At 36.6% G+C, this 19,916-nt stretch overlaps 1 protein-coding gene across 1 annotated transcript in view; it reads right to left on the reverse strand.

Moving 5' to 3' along the window:
- Positions 1–559: 559 nt before the first annotated feature.
- LRRK2 (leucine rich repeat kinase 2) overlaps positions 560–19,916 on the reverse strand; it is a 144,216-nt gene continuing 124,859 nt past the window's right edge. Inside the window, exons 44-51 of the mRNA XM_003825726.7 lie at positions 17,231–17,425; positions 14,405–14,598; positions 12,670–12,742; positions 9,425–9,609; positions 5,307–5,459; positions 3,809–4,017; positions 1,779–1,850; positions 560–1,213 (exon numbers count right to left, since the gene is read on the reverse strand). Of these exons, the coding sequence (XP_003825774.1) occupies positions 1,092–1,213; positions 1,779–1,850; positions 3,809–4,017; positions 5,307–5,459; positions 9,425–9,609; positions 12,670–12,742; positions 14,405–14,598; positions 17,231–17,425 (1,203 nt within the window). The 3' untranslated portion in view covers positions 560–1,091. The remainder of the gene's footprint in view (positions 1,214–1,778; positions 1,851–3,808; positions 4,018–5,306; positions 5,460–9,424; positions 9,610–12,669; positions 12,743–14,404; positions 14,599–17,230; positions 17,426–19,916) is intronic.

Genomic DNA, 19,916 nt, shown 5'->3' on the forward strand with positions numbered 1-19,916 from the left:
AAGCTATGTAAACAATTTAAGTATAATTTGGAAGCCTAGGGTGGCAGATATTTTTATCCATCATAACTAAAGCTCCTTTCTCCTTCAGCAACTGAAAAGTGTTAGATATTTGTCCTCATGGTCTTGGTAGGAGCTGTGGAATTCTATAATTCTGAAAAAAAAAAAAGGTTTCTATCTGAATGATGTAGGATCTGCAGCATCACAAATTTAGGGAAAAGATGAATATAAGCATTAGAATGAAGCAGATTAGAAAACAAGTAGCTAGTGGTATGAATAAAAAAATAAAAATATCACTTGAAGGACTGAACACTGTATTTACACTAATTATACAAAATTCTGGGTATCCACATTCAAAGATAGAGTTGAAAAACAACTCTATTATGTCTAGGAAAGACACAGAGAGTTTCTGTGACAAAGAGAGTTTCTGTGTCTTTCCTAGATATGAGGACTTTGACAGTATGTCATGTTTTTTCATTAGTACTTTTAATGGAGTTTTCTTTTGGATTGAGTGAAGTTCTGTAAGATGCACTGTTTGCAACAGCAACAAAGAGAATTCACATACCAACAAAGGACTTTATTAGTGCAAATTCATTTGAATATTTACAAGCATATATGATAGTGCATTTCGATGCAATCTAAGAAGGAATATATTACATGGGAAACTGTCTTAATATTTTCATTATACCGTGCAGATTTCTAGAAAAATCAACAAGCAATAGTCCTGTCTTAAGCACAGAATTTAAAATAAAGTTTACCTCCATTACAGACAAGAAAACAAAAAATTATCGGCCTTATAAATTTTAGTATGAGTACTTAAATTAGGTACTTCACAAATTTATTTTCATTAATTAATGAACAAAAGTAACTGGTATTTATAAGAAATATAACATTGTGTTTTAAATAGTTCTTTAAAATACACATTTACTGGTAAGTATTTTTACATATATTTAAATTAAAAATAATAACATTCCTTCATATACACGAGCTATTTCAAAAAATGTGAGTACCCTTTCCATGTGAACATTTTTAAAATAAATATTTACAAGAGGAGAGAATAGTTTTCCTATCCAAAGACAATTCCTATTTCTCTCTTATTCAACAGATGTTCCTCTCATTTTTTCAGCTAATTCTTTTCTCACTTCAATGTGTTTTTCTAAATTTTGCACTTCATGTGGAAGATTGATGTCCCAAACGGTCAAGCAAGATTGTATCTCTAGAAAAAGAAAAAAATGAAATCATGTTTCAAAGATCCATCATAAAACATTCTTATTGTATTTCAGTTTGGCTCATGTATTTTTAGCTGACTTAGATAAATGTAAATATAAACACAACTATAACTAATGTACTGAATTATTATTTATAAACAACTATACTTGGAAAAGTTTTATAATACATTATAGAAACTATTAAATTTCAAATAGAGTATGGACATTTAATAAATTAACATTTCATATTCTAAAACAAATAAAAGCTTTTTCAAACACTGTTCAAAATTAGACATTATGCAGATATAGATAAGTTGTAAAAAATATTCACATTTCGTTTAAGGTTGAGCTAGTGATTGACACCTCTACTTCAGCTGAAAATATAAATATTTAACACTTCATATCACTTGTAATTTTGAAAATTTATGTCTAAGTTCTTTACATATAAACTACCAATTAAAATTCCTGATTATACCATATGTAATGTTTTCTACAAATTTATGAAACACATAATATGTTACCATCATTCACATCATTGCCCTGTTTGGAAAACAGTATCCTTCTAAATGTTACCTTTCTGCTCTTGTGTACCTTCAGTACTTTTCCGGTTGTAGCCCAATACCAGCATGACATTTTTAAGGCTTCCTTTACAAAAACAAAATATGTAAGTTTTCTGTTAAAACTATATATTAAACTGGCCTGAAAAAAAAGTAAAGTTGTTCATAGTTTAAGACACAAATACCTTGGAACTGAATTCACAATTCTATTTTCTAGGTGACCCTTCAATTATATTGAATAAAGACCAGCATTTTTTTAAAAAATAACAAAATCTGTGATCCACTCCTTGCTGCAATTCTTAATTATGTGAGTCTGAGAAAACAGCTTAACCTTTCTATAAAATAGGCTCAGTATTTATACATTACCCTTCCCAAATTTACAATGTTAAACGAGGTAATGTGTGTGAAAAGTTCTTTGGATATGGTAAGGTACAAATATGAGTATTTAGTACAAATATGAGTATTTAGATGGACACTTAGATGGATGGATATACTGATACTATGTCAAAATATCATATTTTCTTTTCAAATCATTCACTAATTTATTCAACAAATTTGCATCAAAAGTCTTCTATGCAGGCCCTAGGCTAGATCCTGGGAATAAAGGGGTAAACAAAAACACACTAACCCAACCATCTTGGAGTTTATATTCTAGTGAAGAGACTAGCATTAATGAAAAAAATATATGACCATGATCAAAACTATGCAAGAAAGCTGTTATGGGAACCCAAAGCGGGAACTTTGACCTAATCAGTGTTGGCTTCTCAGAGATTTTGACACAGGAGCTAACATTTCAAAGCATATGAGTTAAATAAGCATGAAAAAAAGCTATGTTAACTAAGCAAAGAAATAAACAGCATGTGCAAATCCCTGAGGCAAAATATAGCATAGTAATTGAGAAGAACTGGATGTTCATCTAGACAAGCAAGATCTGGTAGGAATGTGGTAGATGATGGAGGCAGGAGAGGTACAGTGAAGCCAGCTCATGCAGCACCTTGTAGGCTATCCTCAAATTGATCTTTATTTTAAAATCAAACTATAACCCATTGAAATTCCACTATAACTTCAGTTATAAGCAAGCTATTTGGGTCCCAAAGTACATACAATTCAACTAGAGAATGCAACCACTTTGGTAGAATAAGACTACGGAGACAACCTATTGAGTGACCTACTGCTCTGCTTGTGTGGACATGTATCTTAATAGTTCACAGTCATTAAGAGCATCTAATTGTAACTCCTTCTGTGCAACTCTAAAGTCTATAAATGAAAAATAGGTGAAGGTGCTAGAAAAACACATGTTCCTCTTTCACATATACTTGCAATGAATCTATTTTCTTCACCATGTTCAAAACATTCATTATTTGCTAACGTTACATAAATTCTAGTTTTTTTCAGAATTAAACCCCATAGTGTCGTTTTTGTAAACTTTTGTATATATGCTATTATTATTATTTTCTAAAACAAATTATTATCAAAGGAAGACACAAATATATTTATGCAGAAAATATATTTTATGTGCTATCACAATTTCATCATACTTAAATATAAAAATAGAAGCAAAAAAAGACAAAGTTTGAGTAAAATATGATTTGTCAATATTTGTAGGTTGTGCGGTTCAGCATGTATTGCTGCAAGAAAAAAGATTTGTTACAGAATGAAAAACCAAATGAGATTCTTTAACAAGCTGGGAGGCTAGACTATGATTAAAACAAACATTTTCTTTATTTTCTTTGCTCAAAAAGTAAAATATATTCAATACCATGTATTTCCCATTTTTGCCTTAGGTAAAAAGGAAAAAAGCAAGTAAGACCCAAACTGAGTGTTCAGCTGCAGTAATCTGCTTCTCTTGTGGGACTGAGAGCATTTACTCCCTCCACTTCTGTAATGACCCTATTCACAATTTACACCAGTCTTATGTTTCACTGTGTGACCCTCCAAGACCATCCAAATGACACTGGAAAGTTCAGAGAAAATGTAAACGTAAAATAAAGGCATATTTTATAAGACTTAGCGAATATGAAAAATATCTAAAGGAAAGAAACTTGCCTAGCTGTGCTGTCATCATGACTCTGACCGAATTACAAAAGTTGTAAATTACACGTATAAGTCGACGAGTTGAAAGATCCAGGAGTAAAATATGGCCTCCTCCAGTTCCTACCCAAAGAGCAGTGTTCTTCTGAAGGCAGAGGGTTTTCACTCTCCCAGAATAAGACATTTTGTGTTTTGATTCCTTGTTTTCTTTTACCGTTACCTCCCTAGAACCATAAAGTATACATTAATAATTTTACCACCAATTAAGAGATAAATGCTATTTACATATGATAACATAAACAACATTTTAAATTATTAAAACATGACACCACCACCATTATGCATCATTAAAATTATACAAAGCAAATTTTGCTAAATACAGAATGCCAAAGAGCCACACTTCTTTACTTGAAGCATAAATTATCAAAGATAACAATAGCCCTTCATTTTCAGGAAATTATGAATAAGAGGGATACAATTTTTATAAATACCAAAGCTATCTAATTCAGTAAAAATAGCATACATGTGCCCAGGATAAAGAAAAAATGTTAGATTCAAAAGTTTTACATGAAGTCTCAATGTTACAAAGGAACATAAAATTATAGTCATTCACATGTAAAAGATATCGATACAAACCACTGAATTTTTTCCCAGAACCAGTGAATAGTCTAATTCACGACAAAAATGAAGTGTCCAGAAATAAAAGAATCCTAATCGTTTTGGTACTTCAGGAAGTAAGGAACCCTTTATCAAGGAGACCTGTTGGCCCTTCTGAACATAAACTGTGAGCCCTTCTCACAATCCATAGAAAAACTGTCAGATGAATCTAAGAAAGGAAACTTTGAAGTATCCTTTTACAGATATAGTGTGTAATCTAAAATGTTCTCAAGAGTATCATAGATCTATATGGTAAAATCAAAACAAAATAAAAATATAAAGTGGCTAGCAAATAAGCTTGAAAATGGTCCTGTTTCTCAGCACCAGCACAGAAAGAATGTGCTTGCTATGGATTTGTCACTCACAGGCTGCATCAGACTAAGCACTATGCTCTCATTCTGGGGTCTTGATCCCCACTCCTTAGTTAGCGCCTCGGTCAGTCCATTGCATTTCCCCCCATATTCGTCTATTATTTTGTGACTGTTTTTCTTTAGAGCAGATAATCCTGGGGCCCATAATTTAATTATAAATAGTATATTTGACACTGTGACAGAACTACGTCAAAGCTAGCAGAGACTCCAGTATGCTCATTTTCAATAATGTAGTGTTTTCATTCGAGAACATTCTTTGTAATACCATGAGAAAACTATGCACATTATGTGCCTAGTCTTTTATTTTCCGAAGACAAAATTTTCTTGATCTGAAAAGATGGTGCTGAGAAGCATTAAAAATTTTTTTCTGCATTTAAAAAAAATTCTCTATTCAGAGGCAGAAAGGAAGAAAAATCCTTCCTCTGTGACACATGAAGTGCAAAGATAATTCTTTTGGGAATAAAATTTAAAACCACAGAATTTACCTTAAAAGGTGCACGCAGTCTATTAGTTCACAGAGTTTTTCAGTTTTCTTATCCCACACTTCCACAACAGGGCTATTTTGCTTAGCAATATAGAGAGCAGTGTCTACCACCACTGTTATGATGTTGGAATCACTGAAAGCTGCATAAGAAAACCTACAGAGAAAAAAAAAATAGAAAGCCATCACTATTTGTTTTCTTCTTAAAATTTCTACGTGTAATACAACCTTATATTAGTTCTTAATGCATGTAAAAACACTATTTTGAAAACTAAACAAGCTAGACTATTGCAATTATTTCATATTCTTCCCTAACCATTCTGAATTGAATATATAACATGCTTTGGTACTTTACTTACTTTTGGTACTTTATATTAATTTCTTGTGATAATAAAATAAAGATTATGTCCAAAGTTTACTTTGGTCTTACTTTTAGTTTCAATTCTATGTGGCTCTTTGTAGAATTTTGTACTATATCTAAATTTCTGAAGGAAATATTATAATATCTGTAACTTTTGAATGTTCTTGCAAAACTTTGTTTCATGAATGCTCAGAAAACTAAGTGTTAGCCTTTTATACCTAGAGTTATAAAATATAAAATGCTGAAATAAAATTTAGATGCAGTGTCTTCAAATTTTAAAGCAAGGGATATCTTTGCAGTTAAGCCAGTCAAATTATAGGAAACAAAAATCCACATCATCCAAACATAAACAGAAAGTAAAATATTTGCCATTTTCCCCTTTTAAACATAAAGAAAAATTACGAACACCTTAAAATATTTCCCTTTCAACCTAAGACATCTGGCATTGTACATATTTCACAAACAGATTGGCTACCTTGGGCCACATCAGCATGGCAAACTCCTACTTGGCCTTTGAGGATGAACTTAAATGTCGGCTCCTCTGGATTTCTTCCCTGACCTATCAAAATAGACCAACCAGTCCCTTTTCCCCACTGGTGTCACTGTCATATTATAGACCTTATGAAATATAAAATTGTCTTTATTAGTGCATCCCTCACACTAGATTATGAGTGTAATTTCATAAGGATGAGGACAATGTATTTTCTACATACCCCTCGTCCAGTAAACAGTTGCACAGATAAGCACCTCTGATATAACCAAGCAGTCTGTTAAGTGGGGGAATAGAAGAAGGCACTACAGTATGAATGAACAACGAGGAATATGTAAAAATAGTCAAGATTGCATTTAAATCAGAGAGATAACATGAAAATACCATAAAGATTTAACAATCATTAGTATATCCTAGAGTAGGAAGATTTTCTTTCTCCCCCTTTTCTTTCTATTCTGGAAAAAGAGATAAAAATATGATGTGTTGTCAGAGAGCCACTACGCTTTAGGTAATTCCTTCCTGGATGTTTGCTGTATTTAACAGAAAATAGTTCCAATTAGGACAAAGTTTTGCATGGAATTTCTGTATTTTATAAAATACTTTTGTGTGTTATCTTGCTTGATCCTTAATAAAAAAACATAAAATATGATAAATCTCAATGTTTTTAATAGTAGAAAGAAACATGTACAAATGCTAAATAATTTGCTCAAGGTCCTATGACTAACATCATGCTTGCCGACCTAGGACTAAAAACATGTTGCAGACCTAGAACTCCAAAAGTCCTGTGGAGTCTTCCGGCTTCAAAAGCAGTCATCTTTCATTACCCAATATGCCTCTCAGTCGGTGTGTACTGATGATGATGAGGGTACTGATGATGAAGCAACACCTGATTAGTGATGTGATGTCTGTTTTGTGGGGTAGAGACCAAGGCCACAGGAGATACTTGTTCAGAAGAGAGCAAATATTTATATTTAAGTGTTTATGCATCTAGGTCCCAATCTCTTTTGGGAGATGAGCATCTTTGAGAGCTTGATCTTTATGGATGCTCTCTAGTAAAGCATCTATGTTCCAAATCTTATATGGAACTTTAAAGAGTTAATTGATATCCATAATCCCATAAGATGTGCTATGAAATAAAAAAATAAACTGGAGGCCCTTTCTTTTTAAAGGTTTTCAGGCTTGTATAATTGGGTTAAAAGTGGAAATTACAGGAAGGGGAGCAAGGATGAAAAACTACCTATCGAGTACTATGCCCACTTTCTGGGTTGTGAGTTCAGTCGTATTCCAAACCTCAGCATCACGCACTATACTTTTGTAACAAACCTGCACATGTATCCCTGGAATCTAAAATTAAATTTGAAAAATAAAAATAATAAAAGACATTTTTACATTCATTTTTTAAAATGTGGGTATTACAGAATGAGAATGAGTTGATCCAAATGTTAACCACATACTAGTAAATAAATATGTAAAGACAGAAATAAAAATCCTCATTCATGGGAACTTATAATACACTGCACTCCGCAGTATATCTTAACCTCAAATATACTTTAGAATCACTTGAGAACCTGAAAAAAAAAAAAATCTGATCCCCATCCCAGGCTTAACTGGTCTGATTTAATTGGTCTGAGGTAGGGCCCAGGTATCATATTATTTTCAGCTACCTAGTGGTTTCTAAATGCACAGCCAATGTTGAAAACCAGTAGATTTAGTGGTATTGAGAAACTACTTTAACAAATACAATTATAGCTACTGTGAAGGAAAACATTAGATGCAATGGAAGCACAAAGTCACCTAACCTGCCACTCAGAGCAAGTGGCGTTTGGACTGAAATAGGCAGGGGGCACAATAGTCATCCAGGTAAGGAGAAGACCACATTCAAAGGCTGGGGGTGAAAGGTAATAACAGGTTGTCTTAGAGATCTGAGTCAATTTCAGTTTGGGTAAAGCACAGATGGCAAAAAGCTTGCAAAATATGAATCTAGACAGGTAAGCAAGCACTGAATTATGAAGGGCCCAGTAGGCTGTCTTAAGGAATTTGGACTTCATATAAAGGACAATGGGATGCCACTGAAGGGTTTTAAGCAGGAGAATTGCATCAGATTGTTGTACATTTTAGAAAGGTCCCTCTGTCTGCAATGCTGAAAATAGGTTGAAGAGAGTATAATCAGAGGGTGAGAACTGGATGCTCTTGTTAATGCGGCCACAGATGATGGATGGCAGTCTGGCCCATGGTACCAGCACTGAGAACAGTGAGAAGTACAAAGATTCAAATGACAATTAGGAGGGTCAAGTGGATAAAGGGAGCAAAAAACAAAGGAGTCAAAGATTACTCCCAAGTGCCAATCTTGGGAAATTTGATGGATAATGGGAAACCAGGATATTCCCTAAGGTAGGGATTTGTGACTCAAAGCTAATAATAATAATAATAGCTAATGTTTATTGACAGCTTACCAGGTGCTGGTCATTATGGTAATTAAGATCCATATATTAACATTCTTATTTACTCCTCCAAATATCTCTTTGAGATAGAGAATATTACAATCCTCAGGTAAGAGATGACTGAAGATGTGAAAGGTTATTGCCCAAGTTCACAAAACCAATAGATGGCAAAGCAATATCTGAACTATGATTTATGCTCTTATCCACAATCCTATACTGCTTATCACCGAGGAATGTGATAAATAAGAACCAACTGCAAAGATTTGATTAAAATACCACTGAAAAAAGCAAACTTGAAAGAGGTTTATATTAATATTTTATTTTATTCTTGTTTGAAACTGGTACCACTAACTTGGCTGTGAGTAGACATCTGTATAATTATCAAATCTAGAAACAACTTGAGACAAGCAAGAATACTTGCTGTCTATCTTTCCTACAATCAATACTTAATGGAAGTTACCCAAATTGCATATGTATAGTCCATGAATTTGGTGAAATACAAAGTTGATTGTCTTCCAATTTCATGTCTAATTTGAAACACAGATAATAAAAATTGTTTAAAAATTTAGATTGATAAATACTACTAAGATTACAATGAGTTTACATATTTTATCCCTAAAAGTGATTAGGTTGAGTGACTTTTTAAAAATACCCTTCTGCTTTCTGGAATTTTCAAAATTTTTTATAATGAAAGTTTAATTTTATGATAGAAAATAAATTATGTATTTTAAAAGATCTTCCTTATGAATTATCAACAGTATTATTAATGATTATAAGGAATAAACATAAGTATAATGATAAATTACTTGTACAGATAAAAAATAACTTACAGTTGGCTTGTTCTTGTCTCAATGAGTTTCTGAATGGTGAAATCATTAGAAAAGGAGAAAATCTTTGTGCCACATCCTCCCCACATTACATTTCTTTCCGTTGAATTTGTGGATTCACTCAAACACATCAGTGGAGTACTGACATTTCCTATATTTAGTATCTTCAAAGGAGCAGCTCCTTTAAGCTTTGCCAAAAAAAAAAGAAAACACACTCAGCAAACTGAGTATCCACAGAACAAAACTCTATAAAATCTGTGCTTTCAAAAAACTACTTTCCATCTTAAATGATTAGAGATATTAAAATTAAAACTCAAAAACCTAAAGATTCCATTAAAAAAAACTTAGTTCTGATAAATGAGTACAGTAAAGGATTCAAAATCAACATACAGAAATCAGTAGCATATCTATAAAACAACAACAAAGTAGCTGAAAAATCAAGAAAGCAATCCCATTTAAAGCAGCTACAAAAAATTAATAAAATATCTAGGAGTAAATTTAACAAAGATGATGAACAATCTCTATAAGGAAACCTGAAAAACATGAAAGAAATTGAAGAGGACACAAACAAATGGAAAGATATTCATGCTCACAGACTGGAAGAATTAATGTTGTTAAAATGACCATACTACCAAAGCAATCTACAGATTCAATGAAATTCCCATGAAAGCTCCAGTGATATTTCTCACAGAAATAGAAACAAAATTTCTAAAACTTGAATGGAACCAAAAAAGAGCCAAAATAGCCAAAACAATCCTGAGCAAAAAGAACAAAGCTGGAGGCATCACACTACCTGACTTGAAAATATATTACAAGGCTAGAGTAACCAAAACAGCACAGTACTGGCAAAAACACAGATACGTAGACCAATGTAGAGGACCCAGAAATAAACCCACATATTTAAAGCCAACTAATTTTCAACAAAGGCACCAAAAGCATACATGGGAGAAAGAATACCACCTTCAATAAATTGTGCTGGAAAAGCTGGATATCAGTATGCAGAAGGATGAAACTAGGCCCAACTCTCTCACCATTTACAAAAATCAACTCAGGATGGATTAAAGACTTAAATGTAAGACCAGAAGCTATGAAACTATTAAAAGGAAACAGGGGAAACATTTCAGAACATTGGTCTAGACAAAGAGTTTATGGTTAAGATCCCAAAAGCATAGGCAACAAAAACAAAATTAGACAAATGGGACTATAATAAACTAAAAAGCTTCTGCACAGTAAAGGAAACTATCAACAATATAGAGAGGATCCGTTAAATGGGAGGAAATATTTGCAAACTATTCATCCAGAATACACAAGAAACTCGGAAAAGCAATTCAACAGGAAAAAAAAATTAAGAACTCCATTTAAAAGTAGGCAAAGGGCTGGGTACAGTGGCTCATGCCTGTAATCCCAGAACTTTGAGAAGATGAGGCAGGAGGATTGCTTGAGTCCAGGAGTTTGAGATCAGTCTGGACAACATAGTGGGGCCGCATCTCTACAAAAAATAAATAGCCAGGTATGGTAGCACACGCCTGTAGTCCCAGCTACTCATGAAGCTGATGTTGGAGGATCACTGGAGTGCAGAAGGTCAAGGCTGCAATGAGCTATGATCATGCCACTGTGAGCCAGCCTGGGTAAGAGAGCAAGACCCTGTCTTAAAACAAAACAAAAAGTTGGCAAAGGATCTAAATAGACATTTGCAAAAGAAGACATAGTAACGGCCAATGGATATATGAAAAAAAATGCTCCACATTAACTAATCATCAGTAAAAATGCAAATGAAAACCACAATGAAATCTTCACCCAATTAGAATGGCTATTATAAAAAAGACAAAAAATAACATGCTGGCAAGGATGCGGAAAAAAACGAATGCCCATGTGCTATTGGTGGGTATGTAAATTGCTATAGCCACTACGGAAAACAGAATGGTGATTTCTCAAAAAAATTAAAAATAGAACTACCATACAATCCAACAATGTCACTACTGATACTAATCTAAAGGAAAGGGAATCAGTATATCAAAGGGATTCCTATATCCCCATGTTTATCACAGCACTATTCACAATAGCTAAAAAAAATGGAATCAACCTAAGCGCCCATGAATGAATGAATGCATAAAGAAAATGTGTGTATTTACATAACGGAATACTATTTGACCATAAAAAGGAATGAAATCATGTCATATAAAGCAACATGGATGGAACTGGAGGTCATTATGTTAAGTGAAATAAGCCAAGCACAGAAAGACAAATATCACATGTACTCACTCATATGTGGGAGCTAAAAAAGTTGATCTCATGGAGGTAGAGAGTAGAATGATAGTTACCAGAGGCTTGGGAGGATATGGGTGTGTGGGAGAAGGGAAGGATGAAGGGAGGCTGGTTAATGGGTACAAACATACAGTTAGATAGGAGGAATAAGTTCTAATGTTCAATAGTACAATAAAGTGACTACAGTTAAAAACATTTCAAAATAACTAGGAGACTTGAAATGTTCTCAACACAGAGAAATAAATGCTCATGGTGATGGATATCCTAAATACCCTGACTTGATCATTACACATTCTATGCATGTAACAACATATCACATGTACCCCATAAATATGTGCAAATATTATACATAAAAAAATTTAGGTCATATTCAAAATATTATTGTTACATTCAATCTATTCTTTTTCCCATGTAAAAATTACATAAGAAATAACCTAAGGGTTATACTCTACTTCCCTGTCTCTCATCAGATAATAAGCTTTTTGGCAATAGGAGAATGAACGGGTAGGAAGTTGAGTGAATAGATGGAACCAAAGATGAATAGATGGATAGAGAAATGAATGCTTTAATGACTAAATAGGAATCTGAAGAAAAGAAAATTAAATGATTTCTTCAATGCTTAAGAAAAAGTTAATGGCAAGCCATATTTAAAACTTAAGTATATTTTTGTTTTTTTTCCACAATATATTTATAAGGAATTATCTGCCTCAGCTATGTACAAATTGAATTATTTCCATTCCCAATATTATCAATCAGATGTCATTTATCATTTTATTCTTAGTTCATTCATATAAAATATACAGTCAATCAGCAAGTATTTTCAGAGGATCTACTGTGTTCAAGACTTTATGAAGCAATACAAATACAGCATAATGTATGATTCTTGCTCTCAGGGAGTTTATAATCCCACAAGAGGAGTGTGAGATATATATAAAACAAAAGACTTAAAATAAATTTAGATGTAGAATGCATTCAACATTTACCTTAACAGTCTTATCTTCAAAAATTGCTAACTTGCCATCAGCGGTTCCAACCAAAAGAAAATTTTTTTGTTTGCTAAAAGGAAAAATGTTGAAATTGTTACAAAAAGAACATGTATGTTGACTAAAATGGCCTTAATGTTCTCCTCCACTTTATTAAACTTTAGATAGACTTCTCAACTATAAACTCCTAACCTCCCTTTTCTTAGAGTATTTACTTTAGAAGACTTGGAATTATAAATTCTTTCTCTGCCCCTTTTCCCAGACTCTTCCCAGTTTTATACCCCAAGAATGTCTTTTCCAAGGACCTGGGAGCCATTCCTTTGAAATGTAATTATCAAGACAGAGGCCTGGCGTGGTGGCTCACACTTGTAATCCCAGCACTTTGGGAGGCTGCGGTGGGCAGATCACCTGAGGTCAGGAGATTGAGATCAGTCTGGCTAACATGGTGAAATCCCGTTTCTACTAAAAATGTAAAAAATTAGCGGGGTTTGGTGGTGCACGCCTGTAATCCCAGCTACTCAGGAGGCTGAGGCTAGAGAATCGCTTGAACTTAGGAGGTGGAAGTTGCAGTGAGCCAAGATCATGCCATTGCACTCCAGCTTGGGCAACAAGAGCAAAACTCCTTCAAAAAAAAAAAAAAGAAGAAGGGAGGGAGGGAGGGAGGGAGGGAGGGAGGGAGGGAGGGAGGGAGGGAGGGAGGGAGGGAGGGAGGGAGGGAGGGAGGGAAGAAATTCCCCAGTGTCTGTGGGAGAGTAGGAGCCTACCTTCAAGAAGGGACAATTAGCAAACACAGATGGCCTAATCACATTGACAACTGCTCCCACTTCCTTCCAACAAGGTGCTCCAGTACATTTCCATTAGCTCACCCCTGCGCTTAAAACTCTCCCACCTTTTGTTTCAGTGGAGTTTAGTTCAGTCTGATCTCTCTCCCCTGCTGTGATAGGCTTGAATAAAGTCGTCCTTGCCCAATTCCATCCATTGAAATTTTTCTTTGACCATATTCAAATAATTTCAACTCCGAAACTGCCAGTGGAGTTGATATTTCAGGTACAAAAAACAGGCTTCACATTTTTCTAGTACTTTTTTTCCAATACTAACTTAAACCAGAGAAATATATGGGGTATAATCTTAATGCCTCCTGGAAATCATCCTGCCCCAAATATTACAGACACCAACCTACAACTCACATCTGAAATTTTGCTATGTAGATATATTTCTTTGGGACAAGAACCCTGCAATTGATAAGAGCTAAGTCATTTTCACCTATTAAGAATTTATTAATTCATTTATTTAATTTTTTTCTTAATTTGGTAGTTAGATAACTGGTATGTTTAAGCCTGGCACACAATGGGTTTCATATATATATATACATATATATATATTTTTTTTTTTTTCAAAGAATGAATGAATGAGAATTTATCCTTGAAGAGGCCCTACAAAGATTCATTGATCTGAGGAGAAGTAAAGAGATAGAGCCACAATTGAGGTAATACCAGGAGCAGGGCTGGTAGGCCTGAATAAATGGTTGACTTATTTTATAAATGTCTCAGCTAGATCTGTATTCAGAAAAACAACAAATATCTCTGTGACCTTCCACAATTCCCTTTAATATATGCAAACCAATGAAAATAGGTTAAAAATGAACAATCTTTGCTGATGCAATAACAATTATGCACACAATTCAGTCATTTAAAATATCTGTAATTTCCCCCATTGATCAAATTCACTACCATACCTTTGCTTGGAAAAGGAATTGCAATACAAACAAGTGACAGAATCAGTCATCTTTTCTAGGGTATGTCTCTTTTTCCCATCTTCGGTATTGATGACCAGGAGAGTACCAGACTGTGTCCCAGACACAATCCAGCTTTCCTTTTCAACAGGAAGATGCACCAAGGCTAAGCACAATATTCTACTATCAGCAACTTCCTGTTAAGAAAAGAAAATATACTTAGCAGGATTTGATTTAAGCTTAAGCAACTAGAACTTGTACAGAATAAAGGATTCTGTTATCAACATAACTCTTTTTGCTTTCTTGCATTACTTTTAAAAACAATGCCAATTTTATTTAATTTTCAGCAATAAATGAGTTAATTGGCAAACAAGTTTTGCCTATCAAGATGACATCTGAAACTAAAATTAAAAATTATTTTTCAGTGTGAATTCTCATTCCTTCAAACCATATAAGAAGATTGTTCCTCTCCCTTTCCCTCTCCCTCTCCCTCTCCGTCTCCCTCTCCCCATGGTCTCCCTCTCCCTCTCTTTCCACAGTCTCCCTCTGATGCCGAGCCAAAGCTGGACTGTACTGCTGCCATCTCGGCTCACTGCAACCTCCCTGCCTGATTCTCCTGCCTCAGTCTGCAGAGTGCCTGCCATTGCAGGCACGCGCCGCCACGCCTGACTGGTTTTCGTATTTTTTTGGTGGAGACGGGGTTTCGCTGTGTTGGCCGGGCTGGTCTCCAGCTCCTAACCGCGAGTGATCTGCCAGCCTCAGCCTCCCGAGGTGCCGGGATTGCAGACGGAGTCTCGTTCACTCAGTGCTCAAAGTTGCCCAGGCTGGAGTTCAGTGGCGTGATCTCTGCTACCTACAACCTCCACCTCCCAGCCGCCTGCCTTGGCCTCCCAAAGTGCCGAGATTGCAGCCTCTGCCCGGCCGCCACCCCGTCTGGGAAGTGAGGAGCGTCTCTGCCTGGCCGCCCATCGTCTGGGATGTGAGGAGCCCCTCTGCCCGGCTGCCCAGTCTGGGAAGTGAGGAGCGCCTCTTCCCGGCTGCCATCCCATCTAGGAAGTGAGGAGCGTCTCTGCCCAGCTGCCCATTGTCTGAGATGTGGGGAGTGCCTCTGCCCCACCGCCCCATCTGGGATGTGAGGAGCGCCTATGCCCGGCCGCCACCCCGTCTGGGAGGTGAGGAGCGTCTCTGCCCGGCTGCCCTGTCTGAGAAGTGAGGAGCCCCTCCGCCCGGCAGCCGCCCCGTCTGAGAAGTGAGGAGCCCCTCCGCCCGGCAGCTGCCCCGTCTGAGAAGTGAGGAGCCCCTCCGCCCGGCAGCTGCCCCATTGGAGAAGTGAGGAGCCCCTCCGCCCGGCAGCCGCCCCGTCTGGGAAGTGAGGAGCGTCTCCGCTGGGCAGCCGCCCCAGAGGGAGGTGGGGGGCAGCCCCCGCCCGGCCAGCCGCCCCGTCCGGGAGGGAGGTGGGGGGCACCTCCGCCCGGCCGCCGCCCCGTCCGGGAGGTGGGGGGCGCCTCTGCCCAGCCGCCCCTTCTGGGAAGTGAGGAGCCCCTCTGCCCAGCCGCCACCCCGTCTGGGAGGTGTACCCAGCAGCTCATTGAGAACGGGCCATGATGACGTTGGCGGTTTTGTCGAGTAGAAAAGGGGGAAATGTGGGGAAAAGATACACAAATCAGATTGTTGCTGTGTCTGTGTAGAAAGAAGTAGACATAGGAGACTCCATTTTGTTCTGTACTAAGAAAAATTCTTCTGCCTTGGGATGCTGTTGATCTATGACCTTGCCCCCAACCCGGTGCTCTCTGAAACATGTGCTGTGTCCACTCAGGGTTAAATGGATTAAGGGCGGTGCAAGCTGTGCTTTGTTAAACAGATGCTTGAAGGCAGCATGCTCCTTAAGAGTCATCACCACTCCCTAATCTCAAGTACCCAGGGACACAAACACTACGGAAGGCTGCAGGTTCCTCTGCCTAGGAAAACCAGAGACCTTTGTTCACTTGTTTATCTGCTGACCTTCCCTCCACTATTGTCCTATGACCCTGCCAAATCCCCCTCTGTGAGAAACACCCAAGAATGATCAATAAAAAATAAAAAAAAAAAAAGAAGATTGTTTAACCTCAGAACTAATGTTGAGGCACAATATTTATCTTCAGGCAGCAGTCAAAATATTAGGTTGTCTTTGAAGTCTAGAAATTTATCTTATATTTGCCAACACAATGTATTGATCCACTTTTAGGAGCCATGTCCAGATCTCCTTTATCCATCAGGTACGCCATCCCCAGCTACCCTGAGTGTTGGCTACTATAGTTCAGAGATGTGCTATTTATCACAGAATACCCTCAGATGACAGGAGGCAGCTTGCCCAGAAATGCCTTGAAAGTTACACTACCCCCACCTCCCAGCAGACTGCAGCCAATGACTGAACAATATGTGAGAATGAAAGACTGGCTCCCTTGCCTGGCGGTGGGAAAATTCTGTGCTACTATTCATATTCCAGAGCTCCTTGTGGGCAGAGACTGAGGCTGGACCTCTTCAGAAACCACATTTCTGCTGAGCTTTTTCCTCTGCCCTTTCTGGCTTCCTCTACTTCCCTCTAAGATTCTCTTTCCTTAAATCACTTGTGCAAGATAACCCATCTCAGGCTCTGTTTCTGGGGACCCTGAGCTAAGATATATGCTGTGATTCTAAAGCAAAACACATTTGCTCTTGAATACTCTTGTTCTAACAGAAGGCTAATTGAATAATAATCCTACATTGGCTCTTATTTAATTTATTCCTAAGTAACTTTCCAACTGGTATATGCTTTAAATTATGAAAGATTTAAAGAGCATTTGGATTTACCTCAGAAGTGTATCCTTCAGTATTTAAGTCAAGAAATGAGAGCTGTCCTCTGTCGGTGTGCCCACAGCCCAGCCAAATGCTTGCATTCCTGCTGTTGTGATGTGTAGCAACCATGCATTCAACAGTTAAGTTTTTAGGTAATAAAATGTGTCTCGTCAGACAGACTAATTCAGCTGAATTCAAAATGTCAAAGACCTGAGAAAGTTTAAAGACAACAAAACAGTACTTATCGAGTTAACTCATTTCCCTTGAAAAATCAAATATAGACTGAAGTGTTATAGCTCTGTCAAGCAAAACCTAAAACTGTTAAACTGGAACCCAACTAGATCACCAAGATTAGTAATCTAAACTACAGATAAAATTACATGAAAAGACAAATATGTATTTTTAAACTGTGCTTGATACTCTTTGGTATGTGTAGTATTTTTTTTAACTTGAAAAGAAAATCTCAAGGGTCAATTAAACAGGATTTTAACGGAGTCAGGAGGTACTCTGCATGCAATTCTATATTGCAGAGCCACCGCCAGTGAGAGAAAAACCCTTGGGCCAACAATTTAGTTGAGCTTCTAGTAGTTGAAAGGAACAGGAATTTCAGTCTTTGGTAACAAAATTTAGAAGTCATCTCTAGATTCTGTTTTTGATCTGGAGAGACAGTGTGAAGGCACCATAAGAAAACAGAACCAGAAGTCAGGAAACTGGGATTACAGCTGTGACATGGCCGCCTGTCCGCCACTCAGGAGACACCAAGAAAGCCCATTACTCTGTCTGTGCCTCATTTCATAAAAGTGATGAGTTTTCCTGTCTTGCCTAGTATATGTTATATTTTAAACATAAAATAAGTATGTCTAAGCTTTTTAATATTGTCATATATATACATATTTGTTAAGTATTCTGTTAAGTATAGGTGACGTATAATTGAAAATGAAAAAACAAGAAAGGAAAACAACAAGCTATGAAAAATTTTTACTGTGGACATAAATATAAGTTCATGTGACTAACATTGATGGTAACCTAAATTAAAAAACAAGTAAACCAAGTAGAAAAAAAATTATGTAATATTTGATAAAGTCATTATAGTTGTACTTGACTATTTTGATCAGAATACTTAAAGTTAAAACTTTTCCAATTAATTATAATACAAAATCAAGAGCTCACAACATAAAGATAACCCACATTTATTAAAATGTGTATCAGTGTAAAACATCACAAGAGTTCTCTTTCAGATAATATGGTGGACAAGGTTACTTGGGCAAATCTTCCAACTAAAAACAATTTAAAATGCTAAATGATTTTTTTAAAAACAATGTATTAAAAACATTGAAGATCTGACACCATAAGGAATTATCAGGCTGAAATCACAGTGAGAGACAGAAACCAGAGAGGTCAGTTGACCCCTAAAGCCAGACTTGCCCTGAAGACATTTGTCTGCCAAGACAAAGTGAGATAAAATAAATGTATACTCTTGGATGCTTTGTGGGGCCCATGGGAGAGAAGTTGGAGTCTAGGGCCTTCCCAAGATAGACAGTCTTAGTAAAGGGACTGTACCTATAAAGCTGGGACCCCAAAGGACTGCATATTCAGCATAAACAAGAAGGAGAAATCAACCTGTCCACATTTCCACCTTCATTGGTATATAAGGAAAGTTGTTCTGGGACTGTGCAGGGAGTGGGGAGAGGGAGCAAAAGGTTGCTGAAAAATTGCTATTCACAGGCTTGTTGTCAGTACAATTCATAGACCAGATTTACATTAACTGGGCAGTTAAAAAGCAAATCTCAAGCCATGAACTGCATTTAAAGCAATTTGCAGCAAGAAAATCCAGCAAAAGATATGCAAGACCTGTATGTAGCATTACAAAACTTTATTGAAAGACGCTTGAGAAGACCTAAGTAAACAGAGAGAATTCATGCCATTCCAGAATAGGAAGACTTGGCCAGGTGCAGTGGCTCACGCACTTTGGGAGGCCTAGGCGGGAGGATTGCTTGAGGCCAGGAGTTCAAGACCAGCCTGGGCAACAGAGTGAGACCCTTTCTCTCCAAAAAAATTAAAGGAAAAGTTAACCAGGTCTGGTGGCACACAATTGGCTGATGGAGACTGAGGCGACAGGATCACTTGAGCCCAGGAGGTCAAAGTTGCATTGAGCTGTGATCCTGCCACTGCACTCCAGCCTGGGTGACAGAGTGAGACCCTGTCTCAAAATAAATAAATAAATAAGAAAAAGAATACAAAGACTTAATATTATAAGGATATCCTCTCCAGATTGTCAACATATTCAATCCAAGACCAATCCAAACGACAATGTGGTTTTTCATAAGATTTGACAGCATGATTCTAAATTTTATATAGAAAAGCTAAGCCTAAGACTGGTTAAAATATTCCTGGATGAGAAAAATAAATAGGGAGAGGAGATCATTATAAAGATACAGGAATTAAGACAGGGTAATACTGGAGGAAAAATAAATGAGTTGATCAGTGGAAGACAGTGTACATGTGGATATGCACATTATCTTTAATAAATTACAGAATGGACACATCAGATCAATGGGACAAAAGGGGAGAAGCCATTTAGTAAATCAACCTGAAAAAATTAGTTTTCCACATTAAAAAAAGGAATGGGATACAGATAAAAATGTCAATTCCAATGGATTAAAAAATTGTCAAAAGCAAACTTTTAAAATGTTTGAAGAAA

The sequence above is a fragment of the Pan paniscus genome, chromosome 10, assembly GCF_029289425.2.
Source record: "Pan paniscus chromosome 10, NHGRI_mPanPan1-v2.0_pri, whole genome shotgun sequence".
NCBI lineage: Eukaryota > Metazoa > Chordata > Mammalia > Primates > Hominidae > Pan > Pan paniscus.